At 27.4% G+C, this 22,797-nt stretch overlaps 1 protein-coding gene across 4 annotated transcripts in view; it reads left to right on the top strand.

Annotated features, from left to right (window-relative positions):
- Positions 1 to 22,797, top strand: part of LOC100215902 (endoplasmic reticulum-Golgi intermediate compartment protein 3) — a 45,399-nt gene that overhangs the window by 9,416 nt on the left and 13,186 nt on the right. Inside the window, exons 4-15 of one of the 4 annotated variants that reach the window (XM_065796076.1) lie at positions 1,488 to 1,528; positions 1,624 to 1,702; positions 3,327 to 3,358; positions 3,470 to 3,540; positions 4,013 to 4,094; positions 6,465 to 6,548; positions 6,981 to 7,038; positions 12,112 to 12,156; positions 14,065 to 14,096; positions 14,207 to 14,303; positions 15,767 to 15,831; positions 19,340 to 19,418. In XM_065796076.1, coding sequence (XP_065652148.1) covers positions 1,488 to 1,528; positions 1,624 to 1,702; positions 3,327 to 3,358; positions 3,470 to 3,540; positions 4,013 to 4,094; positions 6,465 to 6,548; positions 6,981 to 7,038; positions 12,112 to 12,156; positions 14,065 to 14,096; positions 14,207 to 14,303; positions 15,767 to 15,831; positions 19,340 to 19,418 — 765 coding nt within the window. The remainder of the gene's footprint in view (positions 1 to 1,487; positions 1,529 to 1,623; positions 1,703 to 3,326; positions 3,359 to 3,469; positions 3,541 to 4,012; positions 4,095 to 6,464; positions 6,549 to 6,980; positions 7,039 to 12,111; positions 12,157 to 14,064; positions 14,097 to 14,206; positions 14,304 to 15,766; positions 15,832 to 19,339; positions 19,419 to 22,797) is intronic. The other 3 variants (XM_065796077.1, XM_065796078.1, XM_065796079.1) reach the window with 3 other exon arrangements.

Here is a 22,797-nt window from a genome sequence, read left to right as displayed (position 1 = left end):
TATTAAACGTTTTAAAAGATCAATTTTAAAGTAATTTTCTTTTTCTTAAGGAATTGTTTTGCTTATTATTTAGTTTTTAAAATTTTTTTTAAAAAATAAAAAATAAAATGCAAGATTTGTATCCAAATACATGGATTGCAATGCAAATTTTGTTAAACTGTCACAGTAGCAAGTGGAGAAAGAAGTTATTCAAAAATAAAATTAATCAAAAGCTATCTGCGGTCAGCAATGTCGCAGGATAAACTTCCAAGTTAAGGAATCCTATCAATTGAAAATGATATTGCTGAAAATCTTGATTTTTCAACGCTAATCAAAGATTTTGATGAGAAATTGACTCAAAAGATTAATTCAAAAAATTATTTTCCTATTTCATAAATTGTGAAAAAATATTATGTAAATAAAATGTTTTTATGTTGTATGTTAATTAGAAATTTTATTTGTTTTTTTTATTTATTAACAATGTATTAGTTTTGAGTTTGATTTATTTTTATTTTCTGTGTAATTTACCTGCAAATTTCAGGCTTTGTCAGGAATGGCGTGCAGTGGTACTCTATTTCTGACCACGATTAGAATATTTTGTTGCACAACTTGACCATGGCTTCTCAGATGTTTTGAGAACTTTCAAGTTCTTGTATTTTTCCATGTGAGTTCAAATTAAAATGAATTACAAATACACGCTAAAAGTTTATAAAAATAAACACATAAAAATATTTCACATCAAAATAGTTTTGTCACATCTAGAGAAAAAATATATTTTCTAAAGATGTGTCAATGTTTCACAACTTTACCTTAATCATAAAAGTTAATAAAACTATTAATCAAATAAACGCAAAGCAACTGAACACCATGCCAGAGGTTTAAACAGAACACATGCGTACATATATACTAAGTTGCTTATGGGTGAACCAGCACTGCACCAGACGTTAGCTAGATTTAAATTCAACTCACTAAACATTATCAGCGGTATGGCGAAACAGTTCTGATTTCTCTTCATAAATTATTATTAACATTTTAGTTTAATCAAAAAAGTTTGCTTATGAATATTTTGATGCTATTAAAACTTGCTTTTAGTTTGCGAAATAAAAAATAATATTATAATTTACTTAGGATGTAATATGTCTCTTATATATTAATTTATAATATATATTATAGTAATTTTTTAGTAAAGTTTTTTTTGTAATTGTCTCTTGTCTGTTAAGTTGAACTTTTTTGAGATTTTTTGAAATGTTCTCAAAACATCTAAAGTGTTCATGGTCAGGTATAGTTTGTGGTTAAGTTGTTACAACAAAATTTTATATTCCTGGTCAGGTATAGTGCGTGATCGCATCCCAATCAAATCTGAAATTTATATAATTGTCAAGGGTAGCCGGAAATTTTTTGCAAAAAGAAAGCAAGAAAGCCAAGGCCGCCACTGAGCTTACTATAAAATAATTGAATATCTAAATAGTTTCAACATGCCATAAGATAATTATATTTCGTTACTTTAGATTTAAGTATTGATGCAATGGATGTATCTGGCGAACAACAGGTTGGCAAATTATTAGCAAATTATTTTTTGTTAATGACTGTTTTTATTTAAAAATTTAGTGAAGTATGTTGGTTTTAATTAATTCTTATTTATAGACTGATTTAGAACATAATATCTTTAAAAAAAGATATGATGAAAAAGGAAATCCAATTGATACAGTCGAAAAGAAAGAAGGTAATTTTTTTTTTCTTCTTTTTTAAATCTAAATTAGTTTTCTTTTTATTTTAAGGTTTTGTTTGAGGATTAGACTTTAATTTTTTTAATACGTTTTATTTAAAATTGAGCCTTGGTTTAAAAAGTTATCTATAAACATAGTGTTTGCTTTTTCATTGCGTAAGTCTTCTCAGGAGACACATGCAATTGCACGCCATATGACCACACATACAAAACTCAGCCAACTCAGTTTTTTGCATATAATGATAGTTTACGCGTTTATAAAAAATGCGCTAAAAAAACCAAACTGATTTAAAAAATAAACAAACCGTAAACTGAAAAGAGGAATGAACTTAACGAATGATAAAATAAATATAGGATAATCAGAAAAGCACAGAAAATTAAAGCATAAAGCTAATAAATTTTTTAATTTAGAAGTGCCCCAATATTAGTTCAACCTTAGTTTTATTTAAAAGCGTTTCAATTAATCGTTTAAATCGAATAATTTTTTCTATATCACAATGTTGTTGTTGGGCTTAGGTTGATTAATTGTGTCATTTATGAGTTGCGACTGTTATATCGGCATTAGATAAGGGTTCGAATCGTACTAACGGATAGTTTTTTTTAATGTTTTATTTGCTTTGAAGACATTAAAAAATATCAAAATTTTAGGCTTTTAAATAATTAAGTTTAGAATTAATTAAGCTTAGATTAAATATCTTTGAAACTTCAATTTTTTTTTAAATTTTTGTAATGAATCACTTCTAAATTAAAATAAAAACATATATTAGTTTTATGCTTTAATTTTTTCTGGTTTATTTTTTATTTATTTTATCATTTGTTAAGATTTTTATTTTTTTAAGTTTAGTTTTGCTTTTTTTTTTTTTAATTTTTATTTCTCAGTTTATAGTTTTTAAACGTGCTAATTTAAGACATGCAAGGAGCCATGGTCAAGTTGTCAAAACAAAATATTATATACCTGGTCATATAAGGTGTGTGATTTAAGTTGTAATTTCAAGAGATAAAAGGTTTTTTTTGTGTTACTTTTTGCTATGGAGATACAACTTCAACAAGATTCAGTACAACTAGATTCAATACAAATAGAAGTGTGTAATATTTATTTGTAATACTTTAGTTGTTACTTTCTGATGTCTTGAAATATTATAATCAAACAACTTTATGTCATATTTTTAAAATATTTTTAAAAAGTTAAATGTTTGCTTATTTTCACTTTTATAATAATTAAATATTATTAAGCAATAAGTTAAAGGAATGTCCTAAAGTTCTGAATTTTTTAAAAAGTTATAAATTAATTTGTTTGGTTTAAACTTAAACTCAAAGTAACTTAATGAATTAAAATGAACATTATTCATTGAAGTCAATAACTCATTGATTCGAAGAAAAAAAATGAACATTATTCATTGAAGTAAATAACTCATTGATTCAAAGAAAAAAAATTAATAATGTTTCAATGGCAAAATTAAATTTTTTTTAATAAAACAAATTTTAGGTTTATAACTTGCTAATAAGTCAGTTGAAATAATTGCACTGCCTTTTGTTTGTAAACAATAAATAAAAGCTCATGACATTTAATGGCATTAAAATTTTAAAATTTTGGTTTTTAAATCCCTATTAAAATGTTTAGAACTTGGTGATAAAAGTGAAGAAGCTGTAAAGGTATTTAAATTTTTTGAAAATTTATAAAAAATTATTTGGTTAAAAAACTTGATGTTTTCTATTTTATAAGACCTAAACGATTTTACCTTTATTTGAAATGATTTTTTTAAGGTTTTAAATTCAACATTAGATGATAAACCAAAATGTGAAAGTTGTTATGGTGCCGAAACAACAGATCACCCGTTAGTTATTTTGAATTTTATTTTATTGGTACTAAAAAATTTATTTAATTTCATATACAAAATGTAAATACTTCAATGTTTGTCTATTTACTTTTAAATGTTTTTCATGCAGAGTTATAGTTACAAAATAAATTCTAGGGTTTAGATTTAAAAATTGTAAAGATAGTAATTTTATTTTAAAAGTTGCAATTGAATGGTCTATTTTAACCATGCCTATTTTTATTGATTTTTTTTACTTTTGATATGATTCTTGAAAATATTCAAAATAATCAAAAATATTTCATGAAATATTTTATAAAATAGTTTTTGAATTTTTATTTTATTGTTAAATGTGATTTTAAAATTATTTAAAAAAAAAGTTATCCAAAAATTGTACTGAGGTTTAAAATATCTTTTTTTTTTTTTTTTGGAGATCTCTTTAAGGATAAAAGGTGTATTTGCTTAAATCTTCAAATTACTGTATATTATTTAGGTGTTGTAATACTTGCGAAGATGTAAGAGTAGCTTATCGAAAAAAAGGTTGGGGATTTCATGATCCTGATTCTATTGAACAGGTATGAATAAAGCAACAAAAATAATTGTTTAATTAAATTTTTTTTTCAATTCCAAGTGACCAAACTTTAAGTTTGTAATTAAAAATATAGACAAGTTGAAATGATAACAGAAAAACAGTAGTAACTAACAGGTTAAAAAGATTTTAATACTATTGCTGAAAACTCGTTCATTGTTCATGATTGAAAAACCATTTTAGAATAATAGCAATCTGCAATTTTGTCTAAAAAATAATAATATATCATATAAAATATATATACCAGGTCTATAAGTATGAAATGAGCGTGTTTTTTTTTCAAAATAAAACACTATTTTCTAATGGAAAAGTAAAAAATATTTTATTCAAAGTATTTGCCATTGCTTTCTACACATTTTGACCACCTTTCTGGCAATTTGTGGATACCACGCCAATAAAACTGATCGTTTTTTGAGGCAAACCATTCGGAGACCCATTTTTCGACTTCGTAGGAATTGAAGTGTTGCTTATTCAATGCGTGTCCTATCAATGAAAACAAATGGTAGTCGGAAGGAGCCAAGTCTGGTGATTACGGCGGATGAGGTAACTCTTCCCAGCCAAGTGATGTTATTGTTTCCTTGACCGCTTTTGCTGTATGACTCAGAGCATTATCATGCAACAAAATTAACTTTCCGTATCTTCTGGCCCATTCTGGTCATTTTTCGATCAATGCATGGTTTAAATTGATCATTTGTTGTCGGTAGCGTTGCGTATCAACAGTTTCACCAGGTTCTAGAAGTTCATGATACACCACTCCCTTCTGGTCCCACCAAACACAGAGCATTGTCTTTTTTCCGACCCGATCAGGCTTTGCAGTTGATGTTGATGCTTCTCCTGGATTTACCCATGATCTTTTGCGTTTGGGATTCTTAAAATAATTCCATTTTTCATCACCAGTCACAATTCGATGCAATACTGACTTCCTTTTGTGTTGTAACAGCAATATTTCACATGTGGTTTTTTGCTTTTCCGTATGCCTGTCATTCAATTCATGTGGCACCCATTTCCCACACTTTTAAAGCTTTCCCATAGCTTTTAAATGGTTAAAAATTGCTGGTTGTAAAGCATTCAACATTTCTCCCATTTGTTTTTGACTTAAAGTGTCATCTTCATCCAGTATTGCTTGCAATTCTGTGTCTTCAAACCTTTTTGGTGGTCTTCAATGTTCTTCATTGAAACCATCTTTTGTATGTTGCTTCCGATAGAGCATGATCACCATAAGCTTCGACAAGCATTCCATGCGATTCTGCAGCACTTTTATTCAAATGAAAACAAAAAATTAGTGCTTTCCGCAAATCATCATTTTTTGGTACAAAATTCGACATTTTTAACACAATTAAAAAATATGATGTTGTTTATACAATTTTTTGCCAACCTCAAAGTGTTTGAGGTTTTTGAAATTTTTTTTGCCAACCTTATGTCAACCTCTAACAGTTTGAGGTTGGCAATTTAATGGCGACCTTATTTTTTCTAATTCCGAAGGTTGTATATGTATGTATTTATTTGCTGCCGTTTTTCAAAATGCTTTAAGATGCTTATTACGTATTTCAAGAAAAGCGCAATTAAAAAAAAATTATTAGGAGAAACTGTTTGTAAAACATTTTTTGGAACTAATAATTTTAATGAATTTTTTTAGAACTTTTTGAAAATATGTATTTAATAACATTCGTAAACATCTAAGCTAGCTTATTTTGTAAAAAAGTCAAAATTGATTTTTTATACCCTTAGACGTTTTTGAGAAATGGCTGCAGTTCTATTTAAACTTTGTTAAGTATTAAAAAAATTTAAAAACAAATTTTGCTTTTTGGATTAGCTTAGTTTTAATTTGAATTATTTTTAAAAATTCTTTTTAATAAAAAATTGAAAGTTTAATATAAAATGGAAAATTTAATAAGAATCATAAAGAGCTTGAGAAGTTTTTGTTTATTTTGTTTCAAAGAGTAAAGAAAGAAATTGAGAAAGAAATTTTTGAGTGTTTGGTTATTCTTTCTTATTCTTTATTCAGAAATGGTATAATTTAAAAAATACATCTGACAAATAGAGTTGCCTGATTGTTAGAAGAATATCCTAATTGAACTTTATCATGTCTGATAAATTTTTTAGGAAAGTCTATTTGAATAGTATATTCATTTAGCTTCAGTTTTTTTTTATGCTTTAAAAAAAAATTTGCTAACATAATAATGCTTTGTGAGTTCATATAAGTTGTTTCTTAAGCCTCATCAGAGCTTTTTACTACTTTTTTTAGAAGCACTTAAAAAGTTATTATTTTATATCATTACAACTGTTACTTATAAGTTATTCCTAAATACCCTAACAAATCTTTTTTTTTGTAAACTTTTGACTTTTTGGATTATAGTGCAAGAGGGAACATTGGAAAGATACTTTTCAACAGCAAAGTAATGAAGGTTGTCAAATATATGGTTATATTGAAGTTAGCAAGGTTATTCTTTTTATTTTATACTATAATTTCCTAAATTGTTATATTTATTAGAAGTTAATTGGATATCAGTTTTTTTATATCTAAATGAATACTTTGGCTGCCAGATAATTGTTTTATGTGTACTAATGTTGTAAGGTCTTTAGATTTTTGCTGTTTGCAAAAATCTAAAGACCTTCTGAATATTATTTGTTTTTACATCATTGTTAGTTGATATATACAGCTCTTGTTAGTACAACATCAAAATTTCTAAGTCCTACTGTTTTTACATTAACAGAAAAAAGATTGTTACAGATATGATTTCATTATAAAATAACTGTAAAAATGTGGTTTAATGCTTCCTTTATTTTATTTAACTTCACAAAAACTTAAAATACAAAGTTTCTACTAGAGTAATTTTTTTCTCTCCGCTTTACAATTTTTGCGTCTTTAAAGGTTGCTGGCAACTTTCATATTGCTCCTGGTAAAAGTTTTCAACAACAGCACATTCATGGTAATTTCTTTCTTAAAAAAGTTTATTTGCTAATTTTATTTGTAGTGATGACTTTTTTTTTAATAAGATTATAGTTATACAGGGTGACCAGAAAGTTCTGGCACATAGTAAAATTGCCATAAAAACGATGCAAAGAGTCCAAATTCCTATGAGGGATAGAACATGCCTTGGTCTTCAAAACTGACCACACGGAATAGTCCAAAGGGTTGAGATCTGGCGAATAGGGAGGCCATTCTTGGGCGCTGATAAAATCTGGAAAATTGTTTTTGCACCACCCTTGAATGAATTTTGTCTTGTGAGCAGGAGCTGAATCCTGTTGAAATGTCCAGGGCTTTGTACCAAAGTGTGATTGGGACCATGGAAGTACTTCTTTTATAAGGACATCATTTAAATAGTTTTGACTGTTAATTTTAACTCCAGAATCCACAAAAACTAATGGAGTTTTACCATCCGAAGTTATCCCTCCAAAAACTATAACGGATTGCAGATATCCTGAACGAAAAGCGATTCTACCCTTCATGTTCGCATCACTGATACTTCTGGACAGTATCCGATCATTTTGATGGTTTAAGAAAGCTTCAACATTGAATAAACATTCATCAGTGAAAACAATTCCTGAGTGGCGCGCCGAAGAAAAGCGTTTGAGCAAAAGCTTGCATCTTTCCATTCTTACTTTCTTCATGTTGTCTGTGAGAAGATGAGCTTTTTGGATCTTGTATGGGATAAGTTTTAGCTTATCCTTGCATATTTTTCTCACGGATTCATGACCTATTTGCAAATCATTTGTCATTTTTCTCATCGACCTCCTTGGATTTCGACGAATTCTATCACACACTTTTTTGATAATAATTTTGCTACTTGATGTCAGTGGTCTTCCACTGCTAGGTTTGTCTTGGGTGCTGCCTGTCTCCTTTAAACATTTCAAATTATTATAGAAAGATCTTCAAGGAATTTTAAGTCTTTTTGCTATCTCTGCTTCAGTGCATCCACTAAAGAACAAATGCTCTATAGAAACTCGATGGTCTTTTGTGACTTTCATAATAAAAATAAAATAGATTTAGATAAAAAAAAATCCCTGAATACGATTAAGAATTGACATAGGAATAAAATGGAAACAAAAATATTGACAAATAATACATTTTCTTAAGTCTAACAAACTAAAAAAAATGAGTGCCAGAACTTTCTGGTCACCCTGTAATATAATTAATAATATAACATAATTTAGTAAATATATAATTATTATATTATATATTTTATTTAATAAGTAATTGACATTTAAATTTTTTTTTAAAAGTTCATACACATGATTTTATTTTGAAACTGATTTTTTGTTAGATATAAGTTTAGTTAAATATTCTTTTAAATTGTAAAAAAAATATAATTATATATCTTAAAATTACAAATAAATAAAAAATTATAATTAATATATCACTATTATTTCACAATTGCCCAAGTCATTTTTTTATGTCGTAAGAAAACTAAAAAAAGAAACTGAAAAAATTTGCTTTTTTTTTCCTTTAACAAATAAAATAAACTATTTTCTGATTGCTTTAAGATATAGGTGATCTATTATTTAATAAAAGACTGTGTAAACTATACATTTCAACCATTAACTCAAAATCCCCCACCCCTCCCAAATAACTACGGTGATCAAGCCTTCCCATGAAATATGTGCTGTTTTTGTCTTGTATGACCACACGTGAGTATTTTATTTTATAAAACTTGATCACTTGCAAGTTTTATTATATTAAGTGTTGCAGAAAAAAGTTTCAAAAACAAAAAAAAAGCAAAACTAACAAAATAGGAAATTTGAATAAATTTAAATAGAAAAAAAATTAAAATAAATAATTTACATAATTTGTGTTTTTATTTTTGTTTCTTTAGAGTAATTGTTATTTTTAGCAACATAAATAAAAAATAAACGCGTGTATACTTCGTTACAAATAAATATCATTATATAAAACAAAAAGTTATACATAAAAGTATATGCATCCATTACATAGACAATTTCTTATAGGGGTAATATATACTTATTACATTAAAATTATAGAAATATATTTTAAAACAGATGGCAATATATATTTTCATTTTGTTCTTTTTAAAAAAACAAATAAAATATAGGAAAACCATTCATATTAATGTCAACTTATAACTGCTTTTTTTTGCTTTGACTTATTGAATTTCGTTGCTGAAAATAACAACCACTCTAAAAACACAAAAATAAAAACAGTACACAAATTATATAAATTAATTTTTTTTTTTTTTTCTATTTAAGTTTATTTTAATTTTCTATTTTATTAATTTTGCTTTCTTTTTTTTTTATAACTTTTTTCCGCAACACTTAATATAGTTAAACTTGCAAATGACAGTGACCAAGTTGTCTAAAGTAAAATACTCATGCTTGGACATACAAAACAAAAAACAGCAAGCATTTTCTAAGAAGGCTTGGTGATTGTGAAATGATCATGAGAATACGTACATTGCATGTAGTAAATCAGCATTAAACAGGTCATAGCTTATTTTTTTAACCAGGTCATAGTTTATGTTGGGTAACTTTAGTATAAACTTTAGTATAGCTAATACTGCTAATACACTTTAGTATAGCTAATACTGATTCCAATCGAAATTGGAAAAAATCATAGTTTAATAGTTGTGACAAAAAACATTTTATACTATTTTGTAGCAATAGAATAAAATTTCAATTCTAGTTGTATTTTATCATTTTAATTTTAGTAATTAATTAAGTCTAGTAACTGTAACTGAAGTGTTCAATATAACTTAAATGGGTCATTTGCATAACTATTTATTAGCTTTGATTTAGTTAAAATGCAGCTCTTCGAATTTAATTAAGTTTTTGGATTGTCGTTATTATTGAACCATTTTTAGAAGTAAAATATCTAAATTAAACTCGAGCTACGCAGAAAAGATTCTCAAAATTATGTAAAATTAAGCTGTGGAAAAGTAGCATATTTTAAAAATAACATTAACAAATGTTTTTTATGTTTCTGGAACATAAACCGCCAAATTACAGAAATACTTGTAGTTGTTGCTCTTTAACTATTAAATGGTTTGGGATAACAAAACTGTTGAATGATATGTTTGGGATAACAAAACTGTTGAGTGATATGTTTTAACAATATTAAAAATTTTGATGGCACATATGTGTTTGGATCATGTATGCAGAAATAATAAACTCTTTTTTTGAAAATGTTACTAAACAATATCATATATTGGTACAAGATCCCAAAGAGATATAAGGATTAAATAATAAAATGGTGCAATGTGTTTTATAAAAATCATGGCAAGATGTCTGGTTTGTAGACATTTCATCCTTATGAAGTGGATTTAGAAGTATATCAAAACTTACTAATAACAACAAAACCACCATTTTAAAAAAAATTGAATAATTTTTTGCATGATGTAATCTTAATTTGGCGGAAGGTGGGTCTGCACTTTTATACTTTTATTTACTTTCATTTTACTTATAACAATCAATTGCCTTATTTTCTGGTGATTAAAGAGGCCAAGTTTTGACCAAAATATACTTTTTTAGTAACATGAACCGGGATAGCTCATTTGGATAGTGCACTGCAATAAATCAATGAATACCAAAAAGCCTGCAGCGGGGTTGTAGATTCAAATGCAGACTCAACTAACTCAGCGTATGAGATACAGTTCGGTGCCTTGATAAGCTCTGTTATTGCAATGTTTCCTTCTCAATCAGTAAAATAAAACTAAAACTAGTTGTGTTAAAAATGAATAACATTTTTTTAATTTAACTTTTTTTTAAATATTTCCTTATAATATATTAAATATAATTTTTAGTTTAACTTTTCCACCTTTTTGTAACCTGTCATATTGTTGTAATTGCTTATTATATTGTCATTTTATTTATAATTCATGTGTGTATATATGTATATATTTATCAATAAATGTAGATTTAATAATTAATAAAACAATATTGATGTAACACTAACATCTGTGTGAATATTTATATACAAGCCTTGGTAAATGTGTGTGAAATGAAAGTTTCTAACTTTTTTATTTTTGTGATAGCAACGTATTGCATATAAAAGCTAACTTAGGGAAGTGATTATGCAAATGCAAGCTATAGCTTGCTATTGGCCAGGGCTTGTATAAATATTTACTTATTAGTTATTATGTTATGTAGTTTTGCTTACTTGCACTGTGTGTATAATATATATATATATATATATATATATATATATATATATATATATATATATATATATATATATATATATATATATATATATATATATATATATATATATATATATATATATATATATATATATATATATATATATATATATATTGATATTTAATAATAATTATGTTTTGTAGTTTTGCTTTTTGCACTCACGGAAGACGATAAACTTAAAAATTTCTTTTGAGCTCAAAATTTTTTTTATCTAAAAAAGATGTCAAAAAAATGGTGATTCTTATATTTAAGTATTGTTATGTTTTAAATTTAAGAAAATTTCAAAATTCCATTGATGTATAAATACAAGGGATGTGCGAGCCAAAAATTTGAGTTCAGAGATTTTAAGTTCATCAAGAATATCATCAGTCTTAAGATCATGCATTTCTTTTTTATGTGAGGTTTTCACAAATAGTGAATTCAGAATTCTCACCAGTAAATTTATAAACTCACAAGTTGTAGTATGTTAGTTATTGACTTTTGACACCATTAGGTAGCACTGAACATGATCTGAAACTTGACGTACTGCTTTCTTTTTGACAGTTATTTCATCTGATATTTAATTGGATTATTTCAATCACATTTTTAATTATTTTAGGTGTTTGCAGCGTGATTTGTTGTTAGATACAATTTTATTTGAGCAAAATTGTTTATTTTTTTTAAACCATGTTTTTTGAAATATCAAGATGATATAAATTAACAATTTTAATTTTTTGTAAACATAATCTTGGGTTTTTGAATCTTTTTCTCAACTTTAATTCAACTCAATCAACCCTAATATACAAACTCGCACATCCCTATTCCATTTTATAGCTAGTGAATTAATTATTTTTTTGAAAATTCTGTAGTGCAAACGATTAGATTTGGAAAAGATGGAACCATTTCTTTAAACAGTAAGTTCTAAAAAAAATTTATTAAATTCGTAACATAAAAAAAAAATATAAATACATAAAAAACTTTTTACAGTACATACAGTATTGCAAGTAACATCCTACAGTATTTGTAGTATTGCAAGTAACATCTTACAGTACTTATAGTATTGCAGGTAACATTCAACAGTATCAATAAAATTACAGTATGTCTTACAGTACTAATTTATCATCAGCACTTTGAAAATATTTTATTTTGGTAAAAGTATAAACAAATTCCAAGTTGAATTTTATTTGGCGAATACTTATGTATTTATGTACCCATAAAACTAAGTGTATTTATGATTTAGGTAAAGTGCCCTCTTGTTCTGGTTTCTAATAAACTCTAATAATTGTAGAGTGACATTAGTATTACCAGAGATGTTGTGATCAATCAGTCAAGAACTGATATATTGTAAATAAAACTATGAGTCAGATTATTCCTAAAATTTACCTTTAAAACCAAAATATTTTTGATAGACTACTAGTTAATGTTTATCTTGGTTCGAAATTTAAACTGCTCTGCAATTTAAAAGAACTTGAAGATATTTCTCATACATTCTACTTGAAAATATTTTCTATGCTTTCTACTTTCTATATTTCTATTTGAACTCTTATTTTTTTAATTTTAAGACTAATTAAGTTTTGTTACTTGAGCTGTAACTATATAAATAACTACATAACATAAACTATATAATTATTCACAAAGTATAAAGTTACTAGTCATAAATAATAACATAATATAACATGTAAGTCATTATAAAAGTGAGCATTTACCAAATGTATGTTTGTGAACTAAATTCAAAAAATTTGATTTGTCAAATATTTTTCTAATATACTAATAGTTATTGCATACCACTTGTCCCATAACATACCATAATTAAAGCCTATATTAAACACCCTTCAATTTATATTACTATATAATGCCAGCTTAGCTGCTGACATAAAAGTATATACATGTATATATACGATGTATACATACATACATACATATAAATATATATATATATGTATGTATATATATATATATATATATATATATATATATATATATATATATATATATATATATATATATATATATATATACATATATACATATATATATATATATACACATATACAGCCCTCGGAATTAGGGTTGGCATTCCGCAATGCCGACCTATATACACACATATATATGTGTGTGTGTGTGAACCTACAATGCATTAACTAAATGTTTGGGTAGACAGCCTATATGTTTGTCTGACAAAAATAATAGCATATAAATTTTTTATTCTTATATATTAAAAAATAATAATGCATATAAATATAAGGATATTGTACAATAGTATAAACAATAGTTCTGATAAAATAATTCAGTCAATAAATAGTTTAACACAAAATTAGATTATTAAACTCAACAATTGAGACAAATAAGTTATAAAAATACAAAAAAATAAATTTCCTTTGTAAAAAAAGAATAAGTTGACTTTCATAATACAAAAATATCAGTTTTTTTGATTTATGTGACATTGACCAGGTTTTAAGCCCTCAAGAATGAAGAACTTTAGTTTGAATAAAAATATAATTCATTTTCAAGGGCACTTTACCTATCATGTATATTAATTATATTTTTTCAGTTTCATGTGATTTTTTTAACATATAAATAAAATTTGTAAAATGTTATCTTTTTCATGACAAGCACTACTGACATGCACTTAATACTATTGCTGTGATATTTATGCACTTAATACTATTGCTGTGATATTTTATTGTTATTATTGTATTGCTGTTATTTTATTTAACATGATATTAATAACTTTTTACCTTTTTTTTCATTTCCATAAACGAATAATTTTGTTATTACTATAAAAAGCAATATTTAAAAGCAATTTGAAATATTGTTTTTAGTGCATGATCTCCAGCCATTTGGTGCCAAGCAGGTAATAAAATCATTTTAAATTTATTTCTCATTCGTTTTTTTTTCGTGTTTTTCTTCAAGTAAATATTCAATAAGTAAAAATTGTAAAAAAAAAACTTATTAATTTTTTAGTTTAATGTTAGTCACAACATTCGGTCATTATCATTTGGGGAACCAATTCCAGGAGTTGAGAATCCTTTAGATGGAACAAATGTCAGCGCTGAAGCTGGTATGTTTTATATTTTTTTATTGGAAGAGAAGATTAGAGAGAATAATGCAATAGATTAAAAAATAAAATACTTTTTTGATTTTAATTGATTTTTGATTTAATTAATACAAGAAACATTATTTGCTATACAAGAAACATATTATTAGTAATTTATGAATTTTTGAACAACAATAATTAAATAAATTAAACAATCAAATAATCAGGCAACTAAGTTAATTTTTATTTTTTAATTTAGTTTATTACTAATTGTTTATTATTAGTAATTTATTAAAAAAAAAAATTTTTAATTAATTGAAAAAAAAGTTTTTTTTCTAAAAAAAAAAAAAAAAATTTAAAATTTAAATAAATATATGAAATAAAAAAATATATGAAAATAAAAAGTAAAAGTATTAAGTATAAAGTAAAAGTATAAATAGAAAGTAAAAGTATTAAGTGCTGTTAAACAATTAGTAATAAATTAAAAAAAAAATTTTTTTTAATTAATTAAAAAAAATCTTTTTTTAATTAATTAAAAAAAATCTTTTTTTAATTAATTAAAAAAAATCTTTTTTTAATTAATTAAAAAAAATCTTTTTTTAATTAATTAAAAAAAATCTCTTTTTAAATTTATTACTAATTGTTTAACAGCACTTAATACTTTTACATTTTCATATATTTTTTTATTTCATATATTTATTTAAATTTTAAATTTATATATATATATATATTTTTTTTTTGTAATTCACCTCCCCAATGCCAAAAAGGCCACTACAGATGAGGAGGCTACTTGTGGTTATAACCCTTTCTCAACTCTATAACTCCAAAACATGAACCTTGACAAACAAGGCCGCTGCGCAGATAAACAAGTTGAGCACGGTACTACCAGGCACGTGGTGGGAATTGAACTCAGAACCTCTCGCTTATGAAGCGAGCGCTCTACCACTACCGCATAATTTATTTTTTAATTACATATATATTTATTTGTTGCATAGTACAAGTCTCTGGGGTTCCAAATTTGTTGTTACAGTTTTTATTGAAGATAATGTTTTGGAATTTTACCTTGATTTCACTGAAATAAAGTAAATGGTTTTTATTGAAATTTTTAAAGAACTGATACTATGAGCTGCCTTGAATAAGTTATGTTTGAAAAAAGTGCTAAGTCAAGTGAAAATGTTTTGAAATAGTTCCCAGTTTTGGATTACCAGTCGTGTTTAGTGTTTCTGTAAATGTCAGTTCGTAATAAGTTTAAAAAAGTTAGATTTATCTTTATTTGCAATCAGAATTTAAAGTTGTAGTTCTATTGATATTTTAAAGTAGTAAATCTATTATTTTAAAAAGTTATAGGTATTTTTTATCATGAAACTTTTAACAATTGTTACTTTTATGATTTTGTTATAAAAGATTTCCTAATTTGCTATTTGTTTAAAATTCCCAATTTAATATTGTTTAATTTATATAATTGTAAATGTAAAATAATTGTTTAGGTTCGCTTATGTATCAATACTTTGTTAAAATTGTCCCCACGGTGTACAAGAAGCTTTCTGGAGAGGTAAGTGCAAAGCTTTTTAGAAAAAAGTATAAGAACACTCTGCTAACTTACTATTCTTAAATAAGTAAAAATAGATTTTTTAATTATTTAAAATTGATGAATTAATTTAAATACGTTCGATAATTTCTCTGCAAGCCCTTAGTATGATTCTTTTGTATAATTTTTTTTTTTCAACCTCTTCACTTTTAACAAGGCTGCAAGCAACCACTACTAAAGTTGGAAGTTGCTGAAAGAGAAAAGAAGTTCACAAAGCAAGATAACGATTGACAGACAACTTAAAATATTGCATGTTACATGAATCAGGAAAACAAGATAAAGAGCATCATTAGAATAACCGCCCCAGATATGGCAACAGTATTCCATACAAGGATGGATTTAAGATTTATAGAGATAGGTTTAGATAGAGAAACTGAGCACTGACTAGGATCAGAAACAAGACATAAGTCAAGTAGAGAAGGTAAATGATTTGGATTGTTCGGAAAGCAAGTTGGAAAGTTGACTATTTGAGTTAGAGATTAAGAAAGGCAAAAGTTGTGGGCCTTAACGGCTGCAGAGTCACTGACACTAGAGCCAAGCCTTTCAGTGTGATGAACGTTAAAGTCACTAACAACAACGATATTGGCTGAAGGATAAAGAGAAAGGGCTAGGTCAATTTAATCAGAAATAACTTCTTAAAGAGTGCAGTCTTGAGATGAAGGAGAGCAATATAGAACAATGAAAAAGGCGATAGAGTGGCGTGGTGCTAAACAAAAGCACATAAAAGAATAGTCTGATTAGACTAGTAAGATGAGATCGTCGAATTCAAATTTGTTATAGCAAAGAGCAAGTAGGTCTGGTGAACTTTTCAAGAGATAAAACTCGAATATTAATGAATGAGAGTGGTTTAGAGAACTTGGTGATGACAATGGTTTTTTGGGTTTTATAGTTTTTGGTTCATTTTTAAATTTGTTAAAGATACAAGAGCACAGATAGTGCTCAGTACACTATTTAATAGCCCAAGCAATTGCCTCACTATTAATAAATCCTAAGCCGTAACAAAGGGCTCCAAATGTGGCCTTGACAATGCACACCAAAAGTATGAACATGGAAATCATCCATGCGCAACATGGCACTGTTAGTACTGTGATATTTTACAGCTGTTGGTGGAATCGACCTTTCTGAGAGCTACCACAGAGTTTGGGAAAGCTGACTACCAGCCAGCCTCAGAACCATAAACCTGAGTTTTAGAGCTGTACTCTCATTAAGAGATAAAAGAATGAGTTGCCTAGTCATAAAAACAGAGACAAGCATAACCCATGCATTGAGTCAAGTAAATCCAGCATTCAATTTCATTAACTGAAAACAATGTTTTATAAATACATCTATGTCAGCCAAATAGTTAAAGAAGGGGTTAACAAATAGAGTCTGTTGACCCTTTAAGTCTTTTCCCAAGAGGGCTTCAACAAGACAGTAGCCGGATGCATTTAATGTCTGCGCAAAATGAGTATTTTAATCAAGACACTCTAGCCTTAACTCTACCAAGAGCCCCAAGGCAGGGGTGTTTAAAGTCTGAGTTGGGTTCTCCAAGCCTTTGCCTAAAAAACCGTATCCTACAAGGCAGCAGGACATGAAGCAGGTTGTACTGAGTTACATGTTACCAGTAGCAGGATAACCTGACCTGACAATCATGATGATGCATTGCATTTCAGAGGTAAGTCCAATAAGAAACATAACTGTAGCATATGTAGCCACAATGATAAGATACTGTTCCCGTTGATTGAAAAACAGATTTTGCTTGGAGATTACTTTCAGGTTAACATGAGAGAAGCTACATTCAAAGAAAAGATTTGTTCGTGCAATAACAGTTTGTCTTTTACATCATGAAGTGGATCTGGCATTAAAATAATGTTTGGAGAACCTCCAGTTATGAGAGTACATGGACAGCTTTTCACAACTTAGGAATCTTAAAAACAAATAATGGTGAACAACTTCAATTCATACAAGTTTGGTACTTAATGGAAACGAGGCACTTAATTATAGAATTGGTAGTAAATTTCATAGTGACTTAGATTCAGAGTTGGTAGTCCAGTGAGATTTGGAATTAATAAGAGTCAATGGATTCATTAAGGAATTTAAGTCAATGAAAAAGGTCATGGGTCTTGAAGAATGAGCAAAAGAAGAAGTACATATTATTAAGGAATGTGTAATGACATTGACAGAATAAGTGAATAAGCATGTTGGCATTCAAGTTAACACGAATACATATAGTATGAATGTTGATGAATGAAAATGAAGTTTCCCTTCTACATCGAGTTGATATACAGGTCTATCAAAATGATGGTTCTATGAGAAGAATACAACAGCTCTTATTAAGTAGTGGTATGTTATGATATCCTGTTATATTCCCAAAGGGTTAACTGATGTAAAGTACTGAACTAAACCAACAAAACAGCAGTAGATGTTTTGTTGGTTTAGTTCAGTAAATGGGAACTTTTATTTATTTGAATGAAATGGAGTTGTTTTGTGCAGAAAAATTGTTTCAGAAGTGTGTAGTTGATAAAAACCTCAAAAAAGAATTAAATGATCTGAATTGGTATTATCAGAATCAGAAAAAACTTTGATCAGCGTGTTTTAATGATTTACAGCATCATGTTGAAGACATTGCAGGTCTTGAAGGCATGATTCCAGGAAGAAGTATATTATTACTGTCAAATTATTTAGGTGGTTCAAGAAAAACGCATGAACTTTTTTAGGATGTACTTACTGACACACTAATGAGACCTGATTTGTTTAACACTATCACAGCAAATCTTGAATGGAAAGAAATTGTGGAAAATCTGGGCCCATATGTATATATATTCATTTACAGACTCTATGCACCAATTAAAATGTTTATGACAAATAATGGGATACAAATTTTTTTTTTTTTAAATAAAATTATTGGCTAATAGATATAATATGACATAACATAAGCTAGAATGACAAGAGAAAAATTTAAACTATAAGAAATTATTAAGAACAATAAGGTATATTAAAAAGATTATGTTAGTAAAAGTTGTAAACTTATAAATATACTTTTATAAAAGCTACATTTGTAAAAATATAAACTTTTTTTAAATATAGTACTAATATTACTAAAACTAAGTTATAAATTTATCTTAACTGGTATTACATTTTTATATTATTATTTATAATAATAAAAAGAAGTTGTTTTTTTTGTTTTTTTTCTTTCGGAGTTGTTGGTCTAGGTCTTTAGTTTTTTTTTCATATTTTATTTTGAATAATATATATAAATTTTTCCTTTTTTTTTTCTTATTTTCTAAATAATGTTTCATTTAAAAACAATTTATTTAAAAGAAAGTTGTTTAAAAGAAAGTTATTTTATTTCAAAAATCAAAACACTAAACCGCATAAGTTTTTAGACACCCAGATAAAGTTCTTTTTTTATAAAGTACTCTAGAATATAAAAAATATCTCACAAGTAATGTAACATAAGTTTAAGACAAGGTGTTAAAATGTTTTGATTTAGAATGTTTGGAGTAATCAGTATTCTTATACAAAACATAAAAGACCAGTGCGACAACTTTCTGGGGAACATGGTTTGCCAGGTATATATTTGTAAAGTTATATTTATTTTATGATATTAAAGTTGATGTAGGAAAAAAATTAACAAAACAAATTTAAAGCTATTTTGTAATAATAATAAAATTGTGTCAGAAGTTTAAACTTTAAACAGTTTTATTAAGTTGTGTCAGTTGGTCAAGTGAACAGTTTTATTGAATTGTGTCAGAAGGTCAAGTGTTTTATTAAATTGTGTCAGAAGGTTAATTGCACAGTGTTAATGTGTCAGAGAGTCTAAAAGAATTTTTTATTTGTAAATTTTGCATGTTTATATATACACACACATATATATATATAAATATATATATATATATTTATATATATATATATATATATATATATATATATATATATATATATATATATATATATATATATATATATATATATATATATATATATATATATATGGCCAATTTCATAGTTCAGTTACGCATCATGCGGAGAGATTTTTTTTAATAGAAATTTTTCTATAACTCAAAAATAATTTTTTATTACTCAAAATCAATCTTGAATTAAAATTTTATAATATAAACTAAACACAGTTGTATTAACATAACACTGCTACATAGCAAAAATTAAAACATGAGTTCAGTGATGCAATGCGGAAAAAAGTATTTTTTTATCAGCATACTTTTAAATTTTTTTCGCTGAAATTTTAATTCTTGCTTGACTTATTAGATTTTTTTGTTGTAATTTATTCATTTGGCAATAAGGTAGTCATAAAAAAAGCCACAAACAATAAAGTTTTCATATCGTTTTATTTTACAGAAAAAAAACTATCAGTTCAGTGACGCAACGTTCAGTGACCAAACAAAAAGACGAAGTTAAAATCATTTTAAAAAGTTTTGTTATTTTGTAATAAATTTTAATTATACTCAGGTGGAAATAGCATCGCAACAACATTATCATTCTGAACATAAAAATAATGTGATTTTGATATACCTTTGATTTTTCTTGAATAACTTAAAATTGAACTGAATCCAAGTTCATTTTTTTGTTGTCTTGTATCGTTTTCTGACATGTGAATTACAGATATTTGCAAATCTTGTAATGCTAACGCAAAATCTGCTGCTGACCTGATTTCGTATTGACTAGTTTTAACTCTCAGGGGCTGCGATTCGCTTAACAGTAGCTTCTATTCCGTCAACCACTCCTTTCCAGTGCATCGCTGCAAAGAAATGCCAGAAGAATTTTTTATGAAAACGTTTTTCAAACACAACCATTGCAGCCATAATGCTTTTGTTTTTGAATTGAGAAGTGGCATTATTGCTGAACATGTGTACTTCTTTGACTTGATCAGGAATAAAGTGAAGGATTTTGTCAATGTACAGTATAACGGAAGACTTAGTATGATCAGTTGAATCTGAAACTATGGCAAATGTTTTTAACTCAATGTTCCAGACTGCTAGGGTCATAATAGAAACTTGATCTTGACCAAAATGAGCCACTTGTGGTATTTTTATATATATATATATATATATATATATATATATATATATATATATATATATATATATATATATATATATATATATATATATATATTAGGGTGGTTCAGATTAAGGTGAAATTTTTTTTAAACTAGAGTGTAAGCTTATAAGGTGCGCAGACCCTTGTTTTATATTTAAAGAAATTTCATTATTTCTATACACAAAACTGTTTCCATGACAGCAGTGTAATTTCATTGTATTAATGTATTAACTGTGCTCAATTTTCAACATCTACTGTTTTAATAAGATTAACAAAGCTTAATCATGGGTAAAATGGTTCTTGCATAAAACTCAATGAAGTTTGTTTTTAGAATTTAAAAAAAAAGTATTTAAATTTATGTTATTATAGTTTATTTAAATGAAATAAAAAGGAAAATAAAAATTTATTCCAAAAATTCTTGGTAAAATAAGAAATAGAGGTAAAGAAATATTCTTAGTTGAAAAAAACTAGGAGGACACTATCATCTATTCAGTTTTTAACTCTTGAAGAAATCCGTTAAAAATGGATTGACACCTTGAGCAATCAAGGATAGAGAGACCTTTTTAATAGAATCTAAAAAGATATTTTGGTTGGAACATGACATACTACTGTGATCAAAAAGTAAGGTGAATTTTTAATTTAAACTTCCCGCCTTATTTGAATCGTCCAATCTTTTTTATTTTTAAGTTGGTAGGAATGTCATTAACATTTGCGCCAAAAACATGTCAAACTCATAATTATTTTTTTTTGTTTACGCTTGTTTCTGAAGTACCAAAAGTGCATTCGGCGATTTTCATGATGTCTAATTTTGTTGAGCAAAGAAGTGCTGTTAAATTTTGTTTGCGGAATGATATTTCTACTGCTGAAACGTATCGAATGTTGCAAAAGGCCTTCGGTGAAGAGACTATGTCTCAAAAAAATGTTTACAAGTGGTACAAAGGCTTCAAAGAAGGCCGAGAACGTGTTGATGACTTGGAACGCTCCGGACGACCATCAACTTCGATTGATGATCGCCACATCAACAAAATCAAAGAATTGGTGCTTGCAAATCGTCGGTTAACCATTCGAGACCTTGTTGACATGGTTGGAATATCATTTGGGTCGGTGCAAGCGATTTTGAAGAATCATTTGGGCCTCAGAAGACTCAAATCACGTTTGGTGCCGAAATTTCTCAATTTCTTTGAAAAAGAGCGTTGCGTTAAAACGTGTGAAGCAATGCTTTCTGACTATCAAGACGTCTACAAACAAATTATTACTGGCGATGAGACTTGGGTCTACGCATACAACCCTGAAACAACCGACCAATCGAGTGAATACCATGAAAAAGGCGAGCCGAGACCGAAGCAACCACGTCAAAGTCGCTCAAAAATCAAGGTCATGTTGACTGTTTTCTTTGATTATTGTGGTGTCGTGCACTACGAATTCCTTCTAACTGGCCAAACTGTCAACAAGGAATATTATTTAAGCGTTATGCGACGTTTGCGTGAAGCTATTCGCAAAAAGAGACCGAAATTATGGGCCAATAACTCTTGGATTTTGCACCACGATAATGCGCCTTCGCACACAGCACTGGTTCTTTGTGAGTTTTTCGCCAAAAACTCTACCCATGTTGCTCCACAACCACTGTATTCGCCTGACTTAGCACCGTGTGACTTCTGGCTGTTCCCAAAGCTCAAGAGACCACTCCGGGGAAATCGTTTTGAGTCCATTGAAGAGATCCAACGTGAATCGGCACGCGGATTGAAGGCTATCCCTACCGAGGACTTTTCGGCATGCTTGGAAGACTGGAAAAAACGTTGGCAAAAGTGCATTGGGGCCGGGGGGGGGATTATTTTGAGGGGGACGATACAGATTTGGAAGAATAAATAAAGATTTTTCATTTTATAAAAAAAT

This window comes from Hydra vulgaris, chromosome 04, assembly GCF_038396675.1.
Source record: "Hydra vulgaris chromosome 04, alternate assembly HydraT2T_AEP".
Classification (NCBI taxonomy): domain Eukaryota; kingdom Metazoa; phylum Cnidaria; class Hydrozoa; order Anthoathecata; family Hydridae; genus Hydra; species Hydra vulgaris.
The sequence above is the reverse complement of the archived record's forward strand: the minus strand, read 5'-3'. Positions and strand labels throughout refer to the sequence as shown.